The sequence below is a fragment of the Xenopus tropicalis genome, chromosome 2, assembly GCF_000004195.4.
Source record: "Xenopus tropicalis strain Nigerian chromosome 2, UCB_Xtro_10.0, whole genome shotgun sequence".
NCBI classification, from domain to species: Eukaryota; Metazoa; Chordata; class Amphibia; order Anura; family Pipidae; genus Xenopus; species Xenopus tropicalis.
In genome coordinates, this window is record NC_030678.2 from 149369044 (window position 1) to 149395832 (window position 26789).

General features: G+C 41.9%; 1 protein-coding gene across 1 annotated transcript; it reads right to left on the minus strand.

Annotated features, from left to right (window-relative positions):
• Nucleotides 1–462: 462 nt before the first annotated feature.
• kpna3 (karyopherin alpha 3 (importin alpha 4)) lies at nucleotides 463–24104 on the minus strand. The gene is given in 17 exon segments (NM_001016060.2): nucleotides 463–1051; nucleotides 1215–1309; nucleotides 2504–2666; nucleotides 4828–4899; nucleotides 5433–5537; nucleotides 6690–6818; nucleotides 7828–7959; nucleotides 8487–8531; nucleotides 8963–9132; nucleotides 11540–11626; nucleotides 11998–12083; nucleotides 13257–13352; nucleotides 13621–13673; nucleotides 13760–13789; nucleotides 13917–14006; nucleotides 15579–15623; nucleotides 23957–24104. Coding segments are annotated over 17 exon segments (1566 nt in total). The 5' UTR covers nucleotides 24026–24104; the 3' UTR covers nucleotides 463–952.
• Between the last annotated feature and the right edge of the window lie 2685 nt (nucleotides 24105–26789).

Sequence of the window (26789 nt, forward strand, 5' to 3'; positions counted from 1 at the left end):
ACAGTTTGAACCCAAAAAAATGAACGCCTTTAGCCGCCTAAATGAAATAGAATACCAAGTCAACTAAAAGATGAAAGCAAGGTTCCATCCCCCCCACATTTTACATTTGTTCTAGTCAAAATCTCAGTATAGTTTTAGTTGTAAGGGACTCTTGCTTTCAGCTTCAGATACAGACATATTCTAGAAGCTCAGAGGCAACTCCATGCACAGTTTTGGTTACTTCAAAACAGCAGGATATGTATGTAGGAGTGGTCAAATACGGCATGATGTTCAAAAAGAATACAAAGCATTTTGCTTAGAAATAGTTCCGTTTTTTTTCCCAATCCTGACTTGTGAGGCAGTTTAGGAAACACCAATTAGAGACAGAACTACAGTTTTCTTTCTCTTAAACAATTTCTTTCACTGAATCACCCAAGTAAAACCTTTATTCGGTTTTGCGAATGAAATATTTTGGCTTGCATGTTTTTTTTTTTTTGTTTTCCATTAAATTTCTTAGTTCCACAAAATATGAAAATGTTCATGTAGGAAGATGGAGGCTCAGAGCAGACTACTCCTGCAATTCTTCCAAAACGTAGGCATCATACCAAAGTCTCGATGTACAGTGCACCAGATTCAAGAGAAGCTACTTTTCCCACAGTAAGCTGATATGCCACCACTATGGAATAATCGAACAGAAGAATGTTGTGGCGGTCAGCACATGGTGCTGAATGGAGAAGGCAGGAGATAGAGTTGGGACTGTCAGAATTTCAAAGGAAACCGAGATCATGCATATGCAATTACAGTCCGTGTGAATGTGACATTTGGCAACTGCAAGGTGACAGATAAACATGGTTTGCTTTAGAAGCATCAAAACGAAGAGGCGTGTGTATCTTTAAGCCTTTATGTTTCTTCAGCGGGTTGATGTCTGGTGGTGCCGTATGCTGAGGGACAGAAAAGCTGCACAGCAACATACTTAGAAGTTGAATTCCTTTGTTTGCAGACTGGTTGTTGGTTCAAAATGATATGTACCTCCTGGGGTAGCTTCGGGAACAAGGCTTTGATCTTCATCAATCTGCAGGCAAGAACATGAAAACAATCATTGTAATTTTGCACCTTGGCCACCGTTGGTTGGTTCTAAAAGACCGAGGGGAGAGGTTTTGCAGGTACTTAATGCTAAACCCCCATTTATAAATAAAAAGGCATTGCTATACCCAGAAAAGAGACAAGGCACTTACATCATCACCAGAGAAATACTGGTCTATGATCTCAAATGCTAGTTTGTAGATTTCTTCATTCTCATGTTGTTGCAGTGCTTCTATTTTCTCCAGTCCTACAGGAGAACACAGGAACAAGACATTTAGAAATACATCTTGATATCGGTTAGGTTTAGGTTAGGATTGCTACATGGTGTTTGCTGCTGCACCAATAGGTCTGTTACTTTTCAGAGGCAGTGATGCATTCTGCCATTTTTATCATAATTTATCCATGCAAGGCATTACTACACTCTAGGCATTACTACACTCTACGGACACATATTCCTCAAGGGGACCTGCTGCAGGGCATCCATAACCACAACATAAGGAAAAATGTCAGCTCATATTTAACTGAACATTAAAAGTGAAATGACATCCTCTCTTTAGCCCACAATACATCACAAACATGTTTTCTGCCTACAGACAACTCTTTTCATTTCTGAACTCCAGTGGGATCCCAGTCTGACAGCAACAGACACAAGAAGCCCATGGACCAGCAGCTGGCGAGTTAGAGTTGTTCGACATGTTATTCCCAAGAGGACCACAGTGCTTGTGCCAAAAGCCTTATAAATGTCACTTTTTCATGAAAATGGCAAAAGCTGCAGGAGGAAACTTGGTGCAATGTGTTTGCCTTCCTACTAGTGATTCACTTTAAAGCTGGTGGGAAGGCATTTCAGGAAAATTAGTCTCCCCTCGTCCAGAGATCTAACTGCAGGTGACTAATCTCCCCATGGGCCACCACCCTAACAGGAAAGCCTAAGCTCAGGGGGAAAACAATCAGAGCCAACTAATGGTTGTTCATTACATATGTATTTATACATAGCAGTACAACTCCTAAAGGCGTTTAGCTTTTAGTATGATGTGGACAGTGATATTCTGAGACAATCTGCAAATAATCTTGAAAATTTTCTGCATTTCCATTATTTCGTTTTTTCTTCAGCTCTTCAGTTTAAAATTAGGGCAGCTCGTTGCTAGGGTGCAATTTACCCTATGGTTTGGGGCCCCCTTCAAAGTTATGACCCAGGTAATAACCTTGCATTAAAATGAAGAACCCAACAAAGAATTCTTTTAGAAGCGTAAACAATTGAAACCTGCATTTTGGTATCAACTGTAGCCAGATCAACTGCCACTTCAACTCATCTTTATGGACAGTTAAATGAGTATATAAAGTTACATGATGCAACTTCCATCTAATTCAGCAACACTAGGGACTTGCACTTGGCCAGTGAGTTCTACTGTACTGATCCAGCTGATAGTAATCCAGTCCTTACCTCCACATTCCTCAATAATCTCAGCAATGGTACTGGCCTCATCCCCTGCCATTATAAGAATGTTTTTCAGACCGTCCAGAACAACCTGTACAACTTGGGAATCCTTCACAGACAGCAAACTGCAGAAGGGCGGGATAACATTTTGCTGCACAAGGTATTCCACCTGCATACGACAGAAAGATGTATTAGCCAATTTGTTCTACATACAGTATAGTGGCTTCACCTATTGCTCGATAAAATATAAAGTACCTATACATTTTGATATAAACATCTTTTATAACCTTTATACAAGAAGGACCACTTTACATTCTATGCTTTTTCGTTGACGTTTGTTAAAACAAGACAAGGATTCTACTGCTTTCCATCAGACAATCAGAGGCATTATTCTACCAGTGGGACAGTATGGGGCTGCCGCTAAAGGATAATTAAATGCCTTACACACCCAATACAGCACTAAGGGTGGGGGACTGGGCTTTTCAGAACCCCTTCAATACATAATCGAAAAGTAACAGTACGCATACATAAACCAATGTTTCCTAACAGAGATACCCCCATGCATCTTTCTGAGTTATAGGGTACACATATAGGCAAAGCATAGCAAGTTAAAGTCAAGTGTATTACACACACACGGTAGGAAATTTATGGGAGAAGAGAAATTACTTACACACCAAGCAATACAGGAGGAAACCAGTTTCTTAAATAAGAATAAGTAAACTAGGGATGTACCGAATCCACTTTTTCAGATTCGGCCGAACCCCCTGAATCCTTCGTACAGGATTCAGCCGAATATTGGACCGAATCAGAATCCTAATTAACATATGCTAATTAGATTTTGGAATGGTTAAATGTCGCCCACGCTAAGCACATGGTAAAAAATCTGTCACGTAAACACAGAAGTTTAAAGTTACGTGATTTTTAGGATTTGGATTCAGTTCAGCCAGGACTGTGGATTCGGACGAATCTTGGCCTAATCCCAAACCGAATTGTGGATTCAGTGCATCCCGTGGTGAAACATGCTGCAGAAACTTCCTTTTCTAACGTGAAGCTTCACCCATTAAGGGCTCTGGCACATGGGGAGATTAGTCGCCCGCGATCAGTGAAATCGTGCTGCCGCGTATGCCATCCCACCGGCGATTTACATTTTGCCGGTGGGATGGCATTTCGGGGAGATTAGTCGCCCGCGAACAGGGAGATTTGTCGCGGGCGACTAATCTCCCTGTGTGCCAGAGCTCTTAGTATAATGAGCCTCCCTTCTCCTTTGAATAAGAAGCCGGTTGAATAGGTGTCTACTGTGGTTATTTGCTGCCTCCAGCTCCAATGGAAATCAATCAAGCATGCATCGTAGACACCTCAGACTGGTTTCCTATTGAAGGAAGGAAGGCTCATTATACTTAATGGGCAAAGCTTGACTGTGGATAAGGAAGTGACTGGTTTCTGCAGCATGTTTCATTTTTTTATCTTTAGAGAAGACACCAATGCAGGGAGGTACATCATTTTGGAGATGTTTAGAGTCGTTTTAGGGAATTAAAAATAAAACCGCTTACTGGTAACATTAAGGAATCAAGATGGCACTCAAAATCAATATGTGAAAAAAAGTTGAATGTTTAATATCCTTCACATACACAGCAGGATTAAGGAGTGTTCATTGTTCTGCCCACCAGCAGATAGAATTCCAATACGGCTCTGAACAACCTGACATTTGCCCTGTACGTGCAATGACAGACGCATGCTATTTTAGTGAAGCACAGGTGGCTCATAGCAGTCCTAGCAGTTTCTCTGTGCGCAGTGTCACGCTAGCCTTAGTACTTAGCACTAAATATAAATAGTAGTATCTAGCAAGGGGATGCCCCGAAAAATTTAACGCCATATGGGATACGTGGCTAAACCTATAAAGTAGGTGAATATGAACAAATTTTAAATCTGTAGAGCCAGAACTGCTACCTTAGCCTCACCCCTTCCCCCCCCCTTTTTTCTTCTCTATCTCCCCCTTCTCTTTTTTCATCTTTAATATGTTTTCTACTGTTTAACTGTTTGTAATAAAAAACATGCAAAATAAAATCTTTTTAAAAAAAAATATAAATAGTAGTCAAATTCCATTCATGATTTGGTGGGTGGGTGCCATTAAAGCTGAAATTGGGCTGTAGGGTCCATGCTTGCACAGCAGATAATATAGATGTAATATATACATGAATGTTTGCCAAATGACATATAAATACCTCTGTCATATAAAATATGGACAGTTTTACAACGTTTACTTGAAGGTGCTAGATGAACGGATACTACTTTAAGCTAAGCTATTTTATTATGAAAAAATGTAAACTTACCTGATCTTTTCTTCCACTTATCGTTAAGTTACTGATGGCCCAGGCGGCTTCCTTTTGGGTTCCAAAATCCCCCTAGCAAATAAATTTCATAATATATTTTAACACACACACACACACACACACACTAAGTAATACAGAAAAATATCATTTTTCATTGGCTTTCAGTTTTGGACACAAACTATGCCACTTCCATCATCGTACTCAAGGTCTAAAGCCTCTCATCAGCACTTGGCCTGCTACTGGAACTGGTTATTCTGCACATATGGAACCTAGATCACGCTCTGTGCATTGGAAGACCAACCTAAAATAATAAGGCACCAACAGCTCCTTTAAATCACCTGTTAAGATTTATACAAAATAACATAATAGTTCTCTTCTCTACTATGTTTCATTTTATGTTTTTCAGTATATGGCACTGTAACCACTTTCTAATAAAGACACTAGTGCAGTGGAATAGCTTGACTGGGAAGCTTTTAGAGACCTTCTCCAAATAATGCTTTGGCACTTAAACCATCAACTTATATCTAAAAGGAAAATGCACTTATTCCATACATACTGTTTTGAATGTTAAAAACGAAAACAACATGAAACCATGCGTGACTCACCTTGGCCAGCTGATGTATAATCATAGGTATTAGGCCAGCATCAATGACAGCCTGAACTTGTTGCTGGTTTCCTGCTGTAATATTAGATAAGAACCACACTGCTTCCTATGGGAACAAGAGATTAATTGGTTAAAGACTTAACTAGTTTGCAAAAACAAATAAGCAAAATGTTTCCTTACAGTAAGTTCACTTTTGGGAAGTCAATGTTTTGGAAAGAGAAAAAAAATTCTGAATATACTCAGGCTCACTTTCCAGTAATGGGCAAATTTTCACCTGGCAAGTATCCAATAACAACTGATCAGTGACTTGCTTTGTTTAGCCTGTTTCAAGTACAACAATGTAAGCGAAAATCACATAGTCTGCCATGGTTTAGGGTGTAAATGTGTCCAACAGTCTTTTCATCCCATCATTTTATTTATTTATTTTTGAATCGCAAGACTGTGCCCGTTTATTTTGTGCCAAGATGTTTATGTTAAATAGGTCCTCCACTTTAAGGGGCAGATTCATTAAAACATGAGTTCGAATACCGAATGAGAAAAATTCGGATTGGATACGATAATTTCTGAAGATCGCAAATATCACGAAAATGCTTACGAAAAAATCGTATTAGTCACGATAATATTGTATTGGCGATCCGAAAGTCACTAAATTTTCGTATCCGAATGATTGTAAACAGCGAGAAAACCTTTCCGATTTTTTCGCGCAAGTGTACGAAAAAGTCGCCTGGCGTACGAAAAATTCGGCGAAAATTTGTTCGTGGATTAGTAAATATGCCCCTAAATGTCCAGTAGCTGTGCGCATAAATTCTGAATCCAGGATAAGTTCAGGATTAGTGTTCATCTAAACCAGATTCCACACCCTATAAATCATGTGAAGCGCCAGACAGCTAAAAGTAAAACACAGGCATATACGCTGCCGAATCAGTACGAAGGACCCTTATCAGCAGCCTAAATCTGTCCGTGTATGGCCACCTTAATACAGCCTATAGAGCGAGGAAAACATTAATGAATTTATGAGGTCCTTGTCTGCCAGGATTTTCTGAATCCTCGCTTTTTTCCTGCTAGATATAGGTTTACAGGAAGGCTATACACTGGGCAACAAGCCAGCCACATTATTGTCAATATTATATATATATTTTTTTTTCTCACATGTCCTGTAAGGTTTTTATCAAATTTAAGTTGTTTGCTATTTTAAATGGCAACCAAGAAGCAAACCATGCAGGAGAGAGACAGTTAAACACAGATAAGTAATAAGTACCTTGTTAATTTTCTCTTTAGGGTGGGTCAGAAGATTGTGAAAATGAGAAAGAACATCACAGTTTAAGACAACTTGAGTCTGTTCATCTGTTCCAGTAACAATGTTACCAACGGCCCTCAGAGCTGCAGTCTGTAGAGTAGAAAAAAAAAAAAAAAATATGAGTGTGTAGATAGATCCAAAAGGGGCTTGAAAGCAGGCTCTGAAAATCTCTGCTTTAAATGAACCCAAAATCAACCCCCCAAAAAAATAACATTTTGCCTAATAAAAGAAAACAATTCTAATTTCGCAATATACATTCATTACAAATTTGTAATGGGTATTTGTATATATAATTGCTATTAAAAGCAGGGCTTGTCTGTCACTTTGTATTTTTTTTGGAAACGCAGAACCATTTTGAAATAAATATTTAGGTTCACATTGTGAATATTCCCACTAAACTCCTCAGCTGTGAGCCAGTAGGGACATTCTATGGAAACACAGTAAGGACAGAAAATCCAGTTGACTGGCAGCTCAGGAAAGGGAGGAGCATAAATGACCACATAGGTAGAGGTAGCAAATTCAACAGGTAGCTGCATGGTAGTACAGCAGACTGTTGATCTTCATGTATCGGATCTCTTATTCATAAACCCGATAACCAAAAAGCTCTGAATTTCAGGAAAGCCATCTCCCAGAGAGTTTATTTTCAGCAAATTATTAAAGAAAGATTTCCTTTTTCTCGTTTTTCTCTATACTTTAGGTTATTACCTTAAACAATCCTGCTGGGTTTATTCAATGTTGAAATGTTTCTAAGAAGCCTTACTATAAGTAATAACACTACATGTAATAAGTTCAGCCCCACTGATCTATAACAGGGGCCATAGATGCTGTTTAACATTATATTTGGCTTTTACAGTCACTGACTAAAGCAAAGAGTAAACTGATGGATATTCAAAAATATTTAATTTCATTCAAACCACTACTTGACATGAATTTATTTTAAAAGTAGAGTTGAACCAAATTGTTAAAAATAAAATGCATAAAAATACAAAGAGACAACAAAATAAGTAACACTAATGTTAAATATAATTATAAGATGCAATAGTCCTTTATAGAAATAAAGGAAATATTTTTGTTCTGCAAAAACAGCCATGAGACTTACTTGTACTTTTACTTCCTGGTGGCTCAAGAGAGGTACTAAAAATGGAACAACTCCAGAATCTATCACCATCTGTATTTGTTCGTTTCCACCATCAGTTAGGTAAGACAAAGCCCACACTGTATCCACTAGAATCTAGAAAATAAAGTGGTTGATTGCATACAATAAACTTTGCACATCAGAGAAGGAGATACACCGCACAAATAAAGGTGTAGGCAAAAGATCATAAACATACAAAGATTAATAAAAACAAAGACAAACAATACAAAAAGGTTTCAACCTGTTCAAAATGCTTGGTATCATTAGCCCCACCCATGATTGTCTTCATCTGCTAAACTGCGGACAAATCTCCCTGTTCCCGGCCGACTAATCTCCCCGAAATGCCATCCCACCGGCGAAAATGTAAATCGCCGGTGGGATGGCATATGCGGCGCCGCAATTTCCCCGACATCGCAGAAGTTGCCTTGAGAGGAAACTTCCGCGATTTCAAGGAAATCGCAGCGCTGTGTTTGCCATCCCACCGGCGATTTACATTTTCGCTGGTGGGATGGCATTTTGGGGAGATTAGTCGCCTGCGAACAGGGAGATTAGTCTGTGCCAGAGACCTTACAGCTATATTTTATGGTAGAAAAATATATATTTGTGAAAGGTTGCATACTTACATTGATGTCTGTATGATATATGAGGACACACAAAGCAGGCAAAATCTGCAAAAATAAAACACTGAATCAGTGTATCGGTTATGATTTTTATCATTTCCTCTGTAGTCAATTGTTGGACACAGGAAGCAGGGGTTATTAACATTCTTCTTGAGAAAAACAGGCTGCCATCTCAATTATTTAAATTGTCAACATAGTTGTACAACTACAGGGAAAAAATGTCAGATATCATGAAGGTTGGAAAATCCCATATAAGAACTACATACCATGCCAAGGATGCAGTCTTTTCCTGACAGGTCCGCAATGACCCAAAATGACTGCATCATGGGTGGAGGGACAAAAACCAGGTCATGCAGGTTTGTCTCACCAACTGAGAAGTAACCCCCACAACAGTTCTGACTTGCTTTAGATTATGAACTTCCCTATTAGGAATTGTGGGAAACTGCAGCAAGTCTTTGCTTACAGAAATTCTTATTTACCTCCTGGACAGTCTCCATGGGCGGCGGAGGGTCCTTATTCCGGCAGAGATTTACAATGACCCAAGTGACGTTCCGAAGGAAGGTGATGGGGATTGACGGGTTTATGAAGGATAGGAGAGGTTTGACAACTCCAAGTGAGATGACATAATCTCTACACTGGGGGCCATCACCTAAAGGAATAAAAAATGTAAAGGTTGAAAGTCAAACAAACTTAATGTATTCCCTAATTATAAGTCACCATACAGGCATCTAGCATTTTATCATTTATTCTCAACTGTTTCTCCATGACTCTCCTGAGGAAATCACTATAGACAAACTATGACCTGCAAAGTTCTGGGGCATTTCTAATGTCTGCTTTTTTGCTTTATAAGTTAGGCAAACATGAAATTGTTTTATGCCAGGGATCCCCAACCCGTAGCTCGCGAGCAACATGTTGCTCGCAGCCACTCTTGATGTTGCTTGCGTAGGTCTCCCTGCAGGTGTCAGTTAACCTGTTGGACAGGAAAACTGCTCTGGCCATATAAAGTGGGGACAGCCAGGAAGAACTTCACCTCGTTATCGCAACTGTAAGTATGTCTGCGATCTCTTTTTCTCCCCCCAGTAATCTCTAGTTGAGTTCCCTCACTTGCGATCCTGCCTCCTGTCCTATCTCTCTCTTCGTTCCGAGTTCGGCCTGCTCCCTCACTTGCCATCAATCGTGCCTCCTGTCAAATCCAGCAGTCAGCAGGAGGGGCTGGAAAGAGTCACAGAGAGATCTTGCGGCTATAACTCACTGCTGGATTTGACAGGAGGCACGAACGATGGCAAGTGAGGGAGCAGGCCGAGCTGGGAACGAAGGGAGAGATAGGACAGGAGGCAGGATCGCTAGTGAGGGAGCAGGAAGAGCTCGGAACAGAGGGAGAGCTATGACAGGAGGCAGGGTCACAAGAGAGGGAGCTGGAGGAGTTAGGAAGGGGGGGAGAGAAAAGGTTGTGCTGCTATAACTGCAGCTGGATTTGACTGGAGGCACAATCGCAAATCAGGGAGCAGGGGGGCTAGGAAGGAGGGTGAGAAAAGATCCTGATCAGTCCTGTGAGCCTCCTGTCAAATCCAGCTGTTAATTATACCAGCACAATCTTTTGAGTTCCAGTTCCCCTCCACTGAATATTTTTTATCTGTTCCCAGCACAATACTTTTCTGGTAAGCCATCCTAGTGATCCCTTCTCCCCAGCCCATGCCACTGCTGTGCCAATTTTTTCATATTTCATATATTTCACATTCTCTGTTACCCATTACCTTTTTACCAAACTTGCTGTACCAGAAATATGTTTCCAAAAAGTTCCACATCTTACATTCTTTTATTCCTTGTTCCTCTGTGCCATTATCCTGTCCACAATCTCCTCTACCTGTTTGCTCCTGCCATTCTCTCCTCTATTTATCCTTGCTGCTTCTGTGTGCCATGCTGCCTCCCATTTGTACACTCAGAGCTCCAGTGTGCCATACTGCTTCCCATCTGTACCCTCAGAGCTCCAGTGTGCCATACTGCTTCCCATCTGTACCCTCAGAGCTCCAGTGTGCCATACTGCTTCCCATCTGTACCCTCAGTACTCTTGTGTGCCATACTGCTTCCCATCTGTACCCTCAGTACTCCAGTGTGCCATACTGCTTCCCATCTGTATCCTCAGAGCTCCAGTGTGCCATACTGCTTCCCATCTGTACCCTCAGAGCTCCAGTGTGCCATACTGCTTCCTATCTGTACCCTCAGAGCTCCAGTGTGCCATACTGCTTCCCATCTGTACCCTCAGTACTCCAGTGTGCCATACTGCTTCCCATCTGTATCCTCAGAGCTCCAGTGTGCCATACTGCTTCCCATCTGTACCCTCAGAGAACCAGTGTGCCATACTGGTTCCCTATCTGTACCCTCAGAGCTCCAGTGTGCCATACTGCTTCCCATCTGTACCCTCAGAGCTCCAGTGTGCCATACTGCTTCCCATCTGTACCCTCAGAGCTCCAGTGTGCCATACTGCTTCCCATCTGTACCCTCAGAGCTCCAGTGTGCCATACTGCTTCCCATCAGCTACACCTCAGATTTTCAAAAACTGGCAGAAAACATGCAGTGCCAGATTTCACACTGATATTTTGATATTATATAACATTTTAATATAGTGTATATTATTATTATTATTATTAAAAATTGTGTTTGTGCTACTGTTCACGTATTGTGTTGCTCACGAACAAGTTTTGCAGCTGAATGTTGCTCACGGGGTAAAAAAGGTTGGGGATCCCGGTTTTATGCCATTCACCCCCCTCCCCCTGCCCCCCACCCCACAAGGACTTAACAATAGAGTGAAAAAAATTATTACATTTTTTTCACTTTATTGTTAAGTCCTTGTGTGTGTGGCTCTCTGTCCTTATTTTGGCCAGCATCCAAGGCATTTAAACCTCTATAGGGTGTGCTGGTTACACTTTAATATGCAAAATACAGGTTCAGTTCCAGTTCAGTTTTTGGCCACAATCCTGTGTAGATAAGTACTCAGAAAGATGTATAAATGCAGGGGAAAATGAGTGTTCAAATTTTGTGCCTACAAAAATGCGTACCTATAATGTTTCCAAGTGCCCAAACTGCTTGTTCACAAACATTTTGATGCAGGGAATGGAGAAGTCTCAGGAACAGAGGCACAGCATCTGGGGAGGTAAAAAGAAGTTAGATTTTTGCAAGAAAATGGATATGCACGTAAATAAAAAAACCAACAAAAGCTTAGAACTAAATAAAATAAATATAAATAAAAGGATGGCTGCCTGTATGCATACATCTTTCTGCAACAGCTCTCAGATGTAAATAATTTTTTATGAAAAACAAAACACTGAGGGGGGAAAAAGCATAGCTGTGAGGTTTGTCAGCACATTGTTTAGTTGTTTGCAGACACAGATGTCCACAGCCAAGATTCACAGAAAATTACAGGTTATGTAGCTGCAAAGGGACATTTGTCTGGTGCCACTGTATCTGTATCTTATGTATGAAGTGTTTTCTACAGAAAGCCATTTATCATACTTACTGGACTGAACCACTGCCTGGGTTTGTGCCGAGGTTCCTGATGCTATGTTAGTTAATGCCCATGCTGCTTCAAACTGTAAAGAAGGGCTAAAAAAAAAAAAAAAAAAGAAAAAAATTTTTTTGAAATGATACATTAACAGAAAAAAAATCAGCAAGTACACAATGCATGTAAGTGCAGTGGTACACGGGGCGACTAATCTCCCCACAATGCCATCCCACTGGCTAGAATGTAAATCGCCGGTGGGATGACATACCTATCACTGCAATGTCCCGCAGTCGCCCGAAGTTTCCTCTCAAGACAACTTTGGGCGACTGCGGGACATCCCAGCGACACGTATGCCATCCCACCGGCGATTTACATTCTGGCCGATGGGATGGCATTGCGGGGAGATTAGTTGCAGATTCATAACAGGGCGACTAATCTCCCCGTGTACCTCTGCCCTAAATGAAACAATCTTATTGTACATTTCCTGAGATTTTTTTTTTGTCTGAGAAATCACATGGTCGGCTTCCCTGCTGACATTTTTGTCACTATAAATGTTTCTTATTCTATTTACGGCTCTTGCTTTGCCTACTGACACCGTTATACTTTTAATTTTATGGAACGTTAAAAAGCTTCCCTGTCTCATACAAATGCTGCAGGAGGTACAATTAAATAGTATTTGATTGCAACCAATCTAGGACATGGCTACATTTCAGGCTACTCGCTGGGATCAGCGCTAAAAAACAAATCTGTATGCAGTATGCAGCCAGCCTGACAGTTGTGAGGCACTGGCAGAAGTCACTGGGCGCATATGTTAAGAGGCATCACAATAAATGATAGCAGAGAGTATACAGTTTATCCAATATAACAACTAAGGTATTTCCATAAAGGGCAGCTATGACCAAAAGCTGGCCATACATGGATAGAGTCATTAATACAACAGTCAGGACGGCGCTTATCAAAGAACTATTTTAGTGCTTAAAATATTGTTGCAAAATGTTACACCATGGAGAATGAAAGTTTAAGAAAATGGAACAGTGAAGATAGGGTGTTTTATACACATGATTTCTAGCAGCCATTGACCACAAGGAAAATGAAAAGTGCCAGTGCTGGTGCTTATTAGGCAATTCTTAAATGGTATCTGCCACACTATAAAACAGATTTACCCAGAAAGTCAACCGTACAGAAGCATGTGCATGTAATATCTAACTTAAAAATACGGATGTGACAAAAGCACTTCTGATAATATACATTTACAAAATGAAGATTGTTCTTACTTATCGTCTGCCTCTAAGCATTTCACTAGGATCGGCAGAATTCCCGATTTGATTAGATCATCAATAGGCGGATTTCTGTCACTGGACAGTAATTTTCTGCAATGAAAACACAAAAAAACATTAGTCCTATAAGACCCTGCCTAGCCTTAGAATTAGTAGCTTAGTAATGATGTAGCTTTGACACAAGCATGACTTCTGCACAAGCACTGACCTCTCACACATTTTATGGTTGGACTCTATCTAGGTAAAATTACCTATTTTAAAACACTGTAATTGGCAATCTTTCATTTCAGAATATATAGGACCAACAACAAGATCAAGATATGCGTCTTCTCATAGAAATATTAGATCTTAGGCTCTTTACCTTGCTGCTTGCACTGCACTTAGTTGGATTGCTGGATTATCACTGGTGGCATTCTGCAAATGAAGAGGATAATTATAAGAACACTTGCAGTTAAGAGAGATGAAAGCAATTAAGTAATGCTGATCAAAACTATACATACCTGCAATATTGCTTCGAGTGTTACATTTTGCTATTTAAGAGAAGAGAAAACATCAGTTGCTAAGTTTACAGTAAATGCTACCAGTATTTGGAAAATGCATATAACAACCAGATATACAAGCACAGATCAAAAACAGACTTTGGGTTTCAGAACATACCGATTTAAAATCTCCATCGACATCTGAATCTTCTAAACTCTCTTCTTGTGGGACATTTCTTTTTTTCAACAGGTGCTCGTCTCGTTTGTTCTAAAATGAAAACAAATGTGGATGACTAAATAATCTATTAAAGAACTAGGATTTGTTGAACCCCATATTTCCGAACAGTTTAAGAGTTATTATGTATGGGCTTTTGGGAGACCGGTTTGAATGCACTTAAATGCATCAGCTAATTGATTCAATTATATCCTGCTAGTTGTACTCATGAGCATTCAGAGCTCAGTTTTATGGCATTCACAGCCCATTTTTGTTTTTTTATTTATTTTTATACACCAAATTCTACATTTTCTTGCGCTTGATGTGCACAAAATGCACTTAGGTGCCTTTAAATAAAACACATATAAATGCAATATATCCATTTTTATGTGCTGAGCATGTGTTCCTAAAGGGCTCCGAGTACATGTTTACACATAATGTACTGCTACTCTCCTCTTGAAAAGTGTGTATTTGTCTCAGAAGCTCTCATTCATATCACCAAGCTACTTTGCAGCTATAGAAACACCCATGCAAGGTCCTGTAGGGTTCCAGGGTAAAAGGAAAACATGAGGCAGCAGAGGAAACTGCTAGTCACCCCATATGCTGGACTACTGGGCAACACCCCAACTAGCATTATAAACATAATATCAGGGAGAAGATAAGTTAAAAGTTTGCATACTAGCCAGGGAGACAATGTACCAGTTACCCGTCACATGATAGATGTCTGGAAAAGCATATGGACACAAGTCAATCAAGAGCAGCGTTGGGCACTTCAGAGCCACATTTTTGGGCTACTTAAAAACATGGTGTCCAAAATAGTCCTGTGTGCATTTTCCCTTAAACATATCTAAAACTGCAAGCTAAGCTTGTATTTTCATAACATATATGAGGAAGCTCTACTACAATAGCGACAAATCTCCCTTGTCACAGGCGACTAATCTCCCCGAGTTGCCATCCCACCGGCGAAAGTGTATGTTGCCGGTGGGATGGCACACGCTGTGCAGGCGATTTTGGCAAATCGCCGGAAATACCTTGCAAGGCAACTTCGGCGATTTGCCAAAATCGCCTGCACAGCGTGTGCCATCCCACCGACGACTTACATTTTCGCCGCCGGGATGGCAATTCGGGGAGATTAGTCGCCCGTGAACAGGGAGATTTGTTGCGGGCGACTAATCTCCCCGTGTGCCAGAGCCCTAAGGGAAATTAGGTTTAGAGCTTGCAAGATAGATCATTAAGTTACCAGTATACAACCCCCTCCCTTTGTTGTAACTGTTTAGTCAGCAGGAGTCCATTGTGAAGGAGGACTATGTGTGCACTAGGAAGCTAATTATCCGCCTTGCATGAACCAAACATGGAGTAGTTATAGCCAAGAAAGATAAAGGTGCCATCACTTCTAAAATTATTCCAGCCACAACATGAAATGCTAAGCTGTGTGTCAGAATGTGCAGGTTGCAATGGGTTGGGGCTTAGTTTAAAAAGGGTGGGATTTAGACAGACCAGAAAAGTGTTCTGCCAAAATGGAGAGTTGCTATGACAGACTGGGGAAGTGGTAACAGCTATCAATGGCCCTGAGCACCAAAATTTTAGATGGGGAATCAAAAACCAACACAGATAAAGTAACATTACCTTCCGCAGCTCAACAGTCACTTCATTTCTGTGTCTTCTCATAGTCTAAGGAAATAAACATAAAAAGGTATGTAAGTTAACATGTTACATAATGGGTAGTCATATTTTGTCAGCGGTGAACACAAGTCATTATATAAAGACAACAATCAATGTTTTTTCATCATCGTGGGAGAGAAGTGTCAGTGTGACTAAATTCTCTTAAAAAACCCCATCCTACAACAATGATATAATTACATTTATATGAATGGACACTCCTTAAGACTGATTTGGCAGCTTATCTGCCTGTGTATGGGAATGAATAGCAGCATCCCTGAGCGATATCTGGCCTGAAACTGGGCAGATCTCGATCAGGCAGGTTTGATTTTTCCATCGGATCGGGGGCGGCATTGGCTCATTGATCTGGTCCCGAACCAACAGTGACTAATACCGCCATTTTAATTTGATCGCCTAGGGCCAATGACCAAATTAGCCCGATATCACCCACCCGTAGGTGGGCATATCAGAAGATGATCTGCTTGTTTGGTGACTTGGTGAAACTGGATTCACTGAGGTGCTGGTACCGCTAGCAAAAGTGCCTTTTCTTGCTTTGTATCTAGGGATGATATTGAGTATATGCTTATACTATCTTTTTAACTTACAAGCAAAATGTTGCTTACTAAAGACAAGTGCAAATCTAAATAATTGAAAACATTTTATATCCTGTTTCCCAGCAAGACACACAATATGTAAACTGCAACTCAGACAAGTCTGGTATCATGACTCCTATAGTAAATGGCAATGGGTTTCCGCTATGCACTCTGCCAACATTGAAGGACAGTCTAACAGAGTTGCCAGAAGGGTTTAACAGCTATATAAATGTTCTTTATACTGCTTAGACAATAATCATAATTAAGTAGTGAAAGCGTCAGAAAGCTTTTTCATTAACATGCATGGCGGTATGTATTTCCACAAATAGGCTTGCACACATCACTGTCTCCTCTAAAAATAGTGTTCAGATCAGTTTTCTTCTGTATATCAATATGTCAAAGTTAAGCAGTAATCTTAATGGTTTGAACAGACAGAGCCAATGTCAGCAATGGAAGAAACAGAGCAAACAAAGGATATCAAGATTGCAACAAGCAGAACCTGGCACTGCGGGCAAGTGCTATGCTTTATAATGGTGGTGGCATCTAGCAAACAAAGAAAGTGATGATAGGCACTGGCAGGTGGAAGAGTAAATATCAGGTTAAGTTGTGTGTCTTTAGCCTTAGCATCTGAGCAATGTTACATGGCATTTCACCAGTTCCTAAATCAATAAGATACCTAAAATATAAAATAAGATGTCTGTGTTTGCACTTGAAGCCTGGCAAACAACAGGCATGTAAGAACACAAAAATGATTTGCTTTATATTGGAAAGCTGTGGCTACTTCTATTAAGGAAAGATTTCCTGTTACTCATGAAGACCTGCCTTACCTTATGGCAGGGATCCCTGATATACTTAGGAGCAGAGTCCCTGTGCCAAAACAATTAACTTTTTCCCCCAAAATGCATCAGTTAATAGTGCTGCTCCAGCTGATTCCATTTTTTTTTCCAAAAAATGCAAACATATTTTTTTTTTTTATTCAATATTTAAATTTGAAATTTTACAGGGGGCTAGCCATATTCTTCATTTCCCAGGGTGGCACAGCCATGTGACCTGTGCTCTGATAAACTTCAGTCACACTTTACTGCTGAGCTGCAAGTTGTAATGATATCACCCCCTCCTTTTCCCTCCCAGCAGCCGATCAGCAGAACATGGGAAGGCAGCAAGATAGCAGCTACTTTACACCTGAACTGATAGTGCCTCCATAGGTTAATAGCACTGCTAGTACTGTCTGTACCAATAATTTAGAGAGGCTTTAGGCATTTCTCTGCCAGCCAAAATACACTGAAACATTTCCCTATATGTCATTAGCCTCAATCATCTTGTACAGTAAAGGATAGATACACATAGTATGCACTTTTAAATAATGGTACATTGACTCTGACTCAAGATCCTAAATACCTTATGTAGTGGGGGGTGGGGGGGAAGTAGTGGCATCCAAAATACATTAAATACAACGAGAAGCAGTGGGAACTTTAGCCCCAAATAAATTACCCCTTACCCTTCTGAAAAGCAGGTTTCCTGAAAGCTGAAGAGGATTTTAGCAAAAGCATTTGCATCACTATCCCCACCTAGTGGGAGACATGAGAATAGCACCTGAACAAGAGAAACCCTATTTGGGTTACCTGAAAGCAGTTCTAATGTGTAGTGCTGGCTCATTCTGAAAGCTCAGACTCAGGCACAATGCACTGAGATGGCGCCTACACACCAATATTACAATTAAAAATATGAATTTGCTGGTTGAAGAATATTAATTTTTAATAGTAGAATGAATAATTTGCTACGTAAATGTAGTTATTGTATAAAAAAACAATTAGAGGGCCCTTTGAGAGCATTTTGAGGGTCCAACAGCATCTCTAGGGACTCCACAGACTTCTTTATAAAAGTGATGTCTTACAAAGTCTGGTCCAAGAACATGCCATATGTTCATTTACCAAATATAAAAAGCTAGAAGAATTGGCTAAAATCTGCAATTTACTTATACCAATAAACCCTGGTTATTTGCACTGGTATTAGCGATAACAAAACCCAGACTGGCTTGCTCAGAAGTCCTGTAGATAAGGCTTGTTAGATATACATAATCCTTAGATGACTTTTTAGAGTAAAAAAAATGCCCATTTAGCAATCTGCTGAAAAACACAAACAAGAGCAAAGTTCACATAGAGCAGGCGCAGATGCGTGCAATCTATCTTGGCTTCGCTAAGTTTGTGCATTCAGTAAGTGGCTAAAGGAACACCAAAAAAAAGTGATTTAAAGTAATTAAAATATAAGCTGTTGCCTTGCTCTAGTAAAATCTGTGTGTAGCCACGGGGCAGGGTTTTAAACTAGAAAAAAAGCACAAGCACAGGGTTACATGGCAGATAACAAAAGCTCTGTGGAATACAATGGTTTTCTACAAAGTTTCTGTTATCTACTATGTAACCTACGCCATTTAGCCCTATTTCACTTTCAATGACTACTCCCATAGCTACACAGCAGCTTATTAATATAAACTATAATAGCATTTCTGAAGAAAACACACAACTTCTGCAAGTGCAGGGCAACAGCACAAAATATTTAAATTACTTTGTTACATTTTAATCTTTTTGGTGTCACTGTGCCTTTAAAACTGAAAAGCAGGAGCATAAAGCTGCAAAGCAGGCATGTGTTACATGGGGCTGTAATGAATCAAAATTAGCCAACTGCTCAAGCACACAGCATAAGGTGCCACAGACGTGAAATGCGGTAACTACCTAAACCGCTTAAACCAAACCAGTTTAGAAATAAATACAACTTGTAACTTTTCTCTGCAAGAACACAAATTGAAAACAGATATGACAATAGATGTTACAGGTTGCTTAAAAGGAACAGTAACACCAAAATTCAAACTGTATCAAAGTAATTAAAGTGTATCAAAGTATTACTGCCCTGCACTGGTAAAAGTTTTGTGTTTGCTTCAGAAACCCTACTTTATATAAACAAAGCTGCTGTGTAGCCACAGGAGCAGTCACCCAAGCTGGACAAAAAAAAGGAGAAAAGACACAGGTTACATAGCAGATAACAGATAAGCTCTGTAGAATACAATGGGAATCAGCTTATCCGCTATGTAACCTGTGCCTTTTCTCCTTTTTTCCCCAGTTTAAATGGCTGCCCCCATGGCTACACTGCAGGGTATTTAAATAAAATATAACACAGTTTCTGAAAAAAACACACAACTTTTACCAGTGCAGGGTAATAGTAAATAATATATTAATTACTTTGATACACTTTCATTTTTTTCCTTTAAATGACTTGCCAATAAAATGTGAATATGTGAATACAATTATGTGGCACTGATTTGCATATTAACCACAAATGCAAGGATGAGGGTAAACAGGGTGTTCTCTCTGATGTTTTTCAGACAGCAGAGAAGTTCCCATACGCAGATTATATTAAACCGATATTTGTCTATAGAGCTCCTGACCAGGCTGGGGCCATAAAATTCCTTTAAAGGACCACATCTAGACCAGCCCTGCTCTAGATAAACCATTAGATGGTTTGTAAAGGGGCTGGACCTAAAGGTTGGGCTGGGCCCCATCCGTGTCTCTGTGGGGCAGTTTTGGAACCTCTGCTTTAGGGCTGTGACACACTGGGCACTGTGCAGAATATGCCATCCCACCGGCGATTTACATTCTAGCCGATGGGATGGCATTTCGGGGAGATTAGTCGCCTGCGTCAAGGGAGATTTGTTGCGCAGAGACTAATCTCCCCGTGTGTCACAGCCCTTAGACAAAAAAAAAGCCTACTAGTTATTCTAAGGAAGGGATCCTCAACCTTTTTTAACAGTGAGCCACACAAGCATGAAAAAAGTTCTTTGGTGATACCAAATAAGGGCTATGATTGGCTACTTGGTTGCCCCATGCAGACTGCTAGTCTGCAGGAGGCTCTGCTTGGAGTACAACTGTGTCTCTGTGCTTCCAAAACTTGTCTCCAAGCCAGAAATTTAAAAGTGGGCACCTATTTTGAGGCCACTGGGAGCAACATCAAAGGGGATGGTAAGCAACATGTTGCTTCCTAGCCATTGGCTGGGGATCACTTTTCTTAAGCTGGCCATACACGTGGCGATCTAACGATGTTTCCATCGGTCGCACAAAACATCGTCAGATCCGCCACACACAGTCAGGGCTGAAACAGCAGATAAGGAGGTAGAAACAATAGGATTTCTACCTCCTTCTGCCGATTCAGCCCTGACGGCAGATTTTGGTCAGGCGCCTTCTATGGCGCCCGATCAAAATTTTCTAACCTGGCCGATCGGCGAGTCGTCCGATATCAGCAGCTTCCTGTGATATCGGTCGACTCGCCGACATGCCATACACGCACGATAGTATCGGTGCGTGTATGGCCAGCTTAAGGGGTTGAACCTAATACACATGTTGCCTTTTGCCCTCTTACACCACAACAATATTAAAGAAAAACGCATGCATTCATTTCACCCAGTCCCATTTAGTCCCTTAGCCTCTAATAAAGTACTTAGCAAGAGGCAAGCGATCTCTGGCAGACCTACCCTGCAGTTATGCCTGTGCGGCTGTGTCTTATTAAATGCAAGGAGTGGTGCCTTACAAAGAGGGAGATCATACTTTGCAATCAATGGCCTATCAGTTTGTTTGCAGTGCTCTGCCATGAAAAGTTACTGTTCTGTCTAAACCTTCCTTTTGAAATCTGCATCTGCCTTGTGCACAGACATTACCTTCTCCAAAAGCCTGTGTGCACAGAGGTGGTGGCAGGGAGTCACTGCAAACACGGAATTGTGTGTGTACATACTAAATGTTCCATGCCCTGCGTGATCTGTATATGCACAAGCACCCAGTTTAGAGGGAGAGTGGATCTTGTGCCACACTGGCTCCCAGGTGCTTTCACCCAGGCCTCCAATGCTTGTCAGCACCCAGGCCTCACCCATTTGAAACATGATTACCTAAACTAAAATTAGGGTAAGTTATCTGCCAACATTACTGTTATACACATGTCACTTGCCTCTACAGAAACATGTGCCATCATCGTTTCATTCTAACAATGAAAATCTTTTAGAATTTCTATTCTTCTAAATCTTTAAAGTGGTAGATCCCCATAAAATTACAATTTTACATTATGCAGTCATTAGTATTCTTGAAGAAATCGCAATTACCTTTTTTTCACTTTTATAATTATTTTTGCTCGTTTGGCAAATCTCGGAATTGTAATTTAAACTGCTATCTGCTGGAAAGATGCAAAGTCCAAATGGACATTGGAAAACATAATGTTCTGTCTGGTTTTAGTGAATACAAAAAGCAGTATTTTCACTTGGAGGCTGGAAAGAGGTGAAATAGGAAAGCTGATCACCGGAAGAAAAAAAATTACAAATGAGGACCTTGCCAAAGAAGACCAAAATATCATGCTAGAACCTTGGTAGGTAAGCATAGGTGTGCCAATGTTGACTACACGCCTTCCCTGCCCACTCTGGTGATATCAAAGATGGCAGGTCTGGCAGATGTATATAAATAATGATGGTGTAGCTGGTCATTTAGGGTTCAGACCTTGATAGCTTTCTGTGCTAGGAATAACCTGTAAGAAAACAAAAAACCTTAAAGGACATGGAAAGGCAAAGTCACTTGGGGGTGCCAAAATGTTAGGCACCCCCAAGTGACTTTAATCGCTTACCTTTTACCCCGGACTGGTGCCCCTGTTGGGATAGAACAGCACCAGCCCGGGGTAGCTGCCAGCACTTCCACCTTCCTGTCTCACCTCGCACGCATGCACAGTAGAGTGAATAGTGGAACTTTAACAGAGAAGTCGGCTTTTCACTTTACTGCGCATGCGCCTACCGCATAGTCACAGCTTAACGAAGCAGGAAGGAGGATGCGCATCGCCCCTGGTACCCCGGGCTGGTGCCGTTTTCTCCTAACAGGGGCACCAGCCCGGGGTACAAGGTAAGCGATTAAAGTCACTTGGGGGTACCTAACATTTTGGCACCCCCAAGTGACTTTGCCTTTCCTTGTCCTTTAAAGAAGGTTAGCGATTTCCTCTGTACTTAGTGACTTGTCCCATGACTCAGTGAATTTGTAAATTAAGAAATATCTTAGTATCAAAGTTGTTTCACACAGCACTGCCGTTAAGTGTTTTAGCCTTAGTATATTCTCTCAAGCCCATCCACTGGAGATTCCTGTACTACAGACTCATTGATTTTTTGTGCGTCAATAATCAGCCGTGGGTAACTGTAGTTACTAGTCTGTTATAGTAACCATCTTGGCAAAACATTGCAATTACATTATTGAGGCAGCACAGCTCACCACCTGATATGTTATTATTCTAAACAGAAATGACAAATGAATGCATAGCAGGACCCTTGACAAGGCACTACAGAAGCCTAGGCACAGGATTAAATGAGAACGTGATGAGCAAAGTGCCACAGTTCAGGTTCCCATTTGAGGTTCAGTGTCTCCTTTAGAACATAAGTTTCCAAACACATTGCTAAATGAACCATGCAATAATAGTTCCAAGAACCACTAGGACATCAAAGAACCGTTCATCCCAAATATTACTCCAAGTGACCTCCAAGATAAGTTTTTAAGAGACCAATAGGTATTCGCCCCAAATCAATCCCCATAGTGGTCTTTAGGCTGGGCCCCCTTCCATGGCTGTGTGGGGTCAATTTGGGAAGCTACCATAAGCCTACAAGTGACTGTTTAATTCCTGAGCCGTTACAATGTGTCATATTCTGCAAAGAGCTGTGCAGGTGTGAAATGAAGAAACATGGAGATAGGGTAACAATATGGAATGCATAAAATGGGAGGGGGTAATGAAAATATATCTGCACATGAAGTAATAGAGGAAAACAGGCATAACAGATGGGAAAAGCTGGTAAAGAAAGCAAATAAAACCTCAGGAAAAAAAGGTGCAGTTTGCTTAATTTCTGTTGCACGGAGCAGCAGTGGGTGCTCTGGTACCTGCATTTTCTCTTATTACAATAATGGCAGATAATGGACTGTGTAATAGCAATCTAATACTACAACATGCTTAAGCTTTGTTTGAACCCATGGAAATAAGCCATATAAATACAGTCTGATGGATAGTAAGCAAGCCAAGCACAGACTGGCAAATTGGCTGCAATAAGCTGCCATAGGTGAGAGATTTATATTGGGCCTGTGTATAGGATTTAGATCTCAGGCAGATATGATATTAAGTCATACAGTGAGATGGCCAACTGCAAATATTCCCAGCACTGCACCATGCACAGCGGCTCATAGCACCTTATACAAATGGGATACTCCCTGCGATCATGTGGCACCAAGATGTGGCACCAAGATGTAAGTGTAAGCCCTGTAACCTTCATAGCTGGGGAAGAGGCTGCCATGCCAGGTGGGTCACTACATCCCCCCCACCCATAGTGCTATCCATCTATGGAAAATGCCACTTCCGGGAAGAATGTGGATCCCCACTGGGGGCTACAGTGCAGGGCTATGGGAATGCCTGTAGAACACACTTCTAGTGCCTACATCTCCCACAATGCCCCACAAGCCGCTGACACAAGGCTGAGGCATGGCAGTGCCCGGGCAGGTGTCAGTGACGGCACATCCATGGGCAGGCCTCAATGCGAGAGCCTCTCAGCCCAAGCTCCCCGGCCCCTATGGTGCCCCGGATACTCCATCCCCGGCTGTGACAGAGCAGGCCCGGCCACTTTATGAAGACAGTGCCGGCTTTTTCAGGGAGAGGTCAGGGCCTGAGCCCTAGCAAGGCCTCCCATCGACTCACTGCGTTACTCACCTCCACATCTCGCCCCTTGTTCTTAAAGCTTTTGATACGGTGGTTCTCTAGGCCGGCGTTGTCCGCCATGGCGGCTGCTTCTTATGTGTCTTCCCCCTGCCCGTTTACCGGCTGCGACACCAACACTTCCAAGGCCGCGCCACAGCCGCACTCCTCCGCCCTGCGCGCACTCGCACTCACACAGAGGGACGGAGCTGGGGAAAGGCTGGGGGCGGGGCGTGCGCGCTCACACGGGATCGGGGCGGTCTGTGGGCGGGGCGTGCGCGCTCACACGGGATCGGGGCGGTCTGTGGGCGGGGCGTGCGCGCTCGCGTTGAGAGTACGGGGGCGTGAGCATGCCTGTGGAAGTATGCTTCTTACGTGTGCGCTATAAGTCTAATGACGCTTGAGCTGACGTTAGGGAGTCGTGCTGATGCTGCGGCTTTCCGTAACCGCAAGGAATGTCTGACAGCCAAAAGCCTATCGGGATACGCTAATCGTTCACGCCAATGCTTCTGCGAATAAGTGAAAGCTATCCAGAGAATGGGCTGTGAGAGTTGCAGTACGACAACATCAGGAGAAGCGGCATTTTTGCCTCTCGCTTAGTGCGCAATAAAGTCAGGAAAGCTAAAAAGCGGCCACTTGTTCTTTTTTTTCTCTCCCCTGACGTAGGATGTCACATGGCCGCAAAGGAACGCTCTAGTGTTGAGTCAGTGGCTCATTGCTCCTCCCTTTCTATCTAATGCGGGGGTTATAGGCTCCGCCCTTTCGGGCAACCCCTGGGAGCACCATAGGTGGGTGGTGTTATGTGCGAGCTAGGGATCCGCCTCAAGTCTTTCTTAAAGGGACACTGTCATGATTTGTATGGTGTACTTTTTATTTCTCTCTGCCATTTAAAATATTATTCTTGAACCAACAAATGTATTTTTAGCTGTAGTATTGGTGTGTAGGCGCCATCTCAGTGCGTTGTGCCTGAGTCTGAGCTTTCAGAAGGAGCCAGCGCTACACATTAGAACTGCTTTCAGCTAACCTATTGTTTCTCCTACTCCCATGTAACTGGGAGTCCCAAGCCGGACTTTTCCGGACTATTCTAATACCTACTGGGAGCTGCTATCTTGCTCCCTTCCCATTGTTCTGCTGATCGGCTGCTGGGAGGGGGGTGATATCACTCCAACTTGCAGCTCAGCAGTAAAGTGTGACTGATGTTTATCAGAGCGCAGGTCACATGGCTGTGGCACCCTGGGAAATGAAGAATATGGCTAGCCCATGAGAAATTTCAAAATGAAATATTAAAAATCAGTTTGCTTTTTTGAAAAACAGATTACAATGCAGGATTCTGCTGGAGAAGCTCTATTAACTGATGTGTTTTGAAATAAACATGTTTTACCATGACAGTATTCCTTTAAAGAGTTAATCCCAAGCTGCAGGCATACCTTCAGTTGTCTCAATAGTGCCCTTAAGTCTCCCCATATTTCTCCTGTTCAGATCAGAAGCCAAACAGGAAGAAAAAACGCTGAGCTGTGTAAAGAAAGTTCCCATAATGCCTCACTCCTGCACAGACACCCAGACCAAGTGTACATGCTCAGTTAATAAGACTATGAGTCAGCTTCTTGCTGATTGGCTCAGATCCACATTCCTAAGGGGGGGAGTGAGTTCTTAGCATTCTTGAGGGAGGGGGGAGCAGGAGAGAGGAGAGAACAGAAAGCTGCGTGTCTGTGGCACAGGAATTACAGACACAACAAATCCTTTGACAGAGAGGTCAGTGCAGTGTTTCCGTGAGTGCTTATGGCTGTATTTACATAGACCTTTCTGATAAAGCTTACTTAGTTTTTACCTTTCTTTCTCCTTTAAAGGAGAATGCAAGTCAAAATGTAAAAAGCATACTGGCCAATAGTCCTCCTATTGTTTAGTAAAAACACCACACTTTTGGCTCACCTAATCAAATATTTACTCAGTCACACTTACTTCACATTTTCTAGAACAGGCAGCCATCTCTAAAAAGGTATTCTCCCTTCCTTTCCCTCCTTGCTTCATACTGCACATGTTCCCTCCCCCCCCTCCCCTCTGCCAGATCTGCTTCTGATTGGCTGGTGGGCATGTGTAGCTCAGAACAGCAGACGGGATCAAGTTACACACATGCTCAGAGAATAGGAAGGCTGCCACTGGCACCTACAGGAAGGGGAGAGAGATTTCAGTGATGTCACTGTAGTCTTCACACTGCTGTAGGCTGCCAGCACCATATCTCAGAGAAGCAAGCAGGGATCTGGGAATTTAGATATGCAGTAAGTACTTAAAAAGAATGCCTTTACACTTACTTTTAATTTATATTAACCTTTCATTGTCCTTTAAAAACATATTACACTTAGCCTTTCTATTGAATGGGTTCAGGAAAGAGTGTAGAAAATTGCTTTCATAATCATCTAGACCAGGGGTCCCCAACCTTTCTTACCTGTGAGCCGCAGTCAAATGTAAAAAACTCGGAGAGCAACACAAGCACCATAAAAGTTCATGGAGGAGCCAAATAAGGGCTGTACTGGCACCTACAGGAGACGCTGGCAGTACATCGAGCAACATTCGAGGGGTTGGGGATGTGAAGCACTCTGCCAGTGCGGTCTCCTGCCTTGGGCCGTGCCGGCCGGCAGACACGCGTTACTCACCCCCTTCGCTTCCGGCCTGTTGTGCACCCTAGTAGATGCGGTGATCTGGACATGTGCAGTTGCGCATAATGAAGCCTTTGACGCCATCTTGGTAAAGGTTTTTTAAAGGTTCCTGTTTCCTCACTTCCTTGTTGTTTTTGGCACCAAAAACTACCTATTTAAACTGTTTTCTCAGTCTCTCCTTGCCTAAGCTGGCT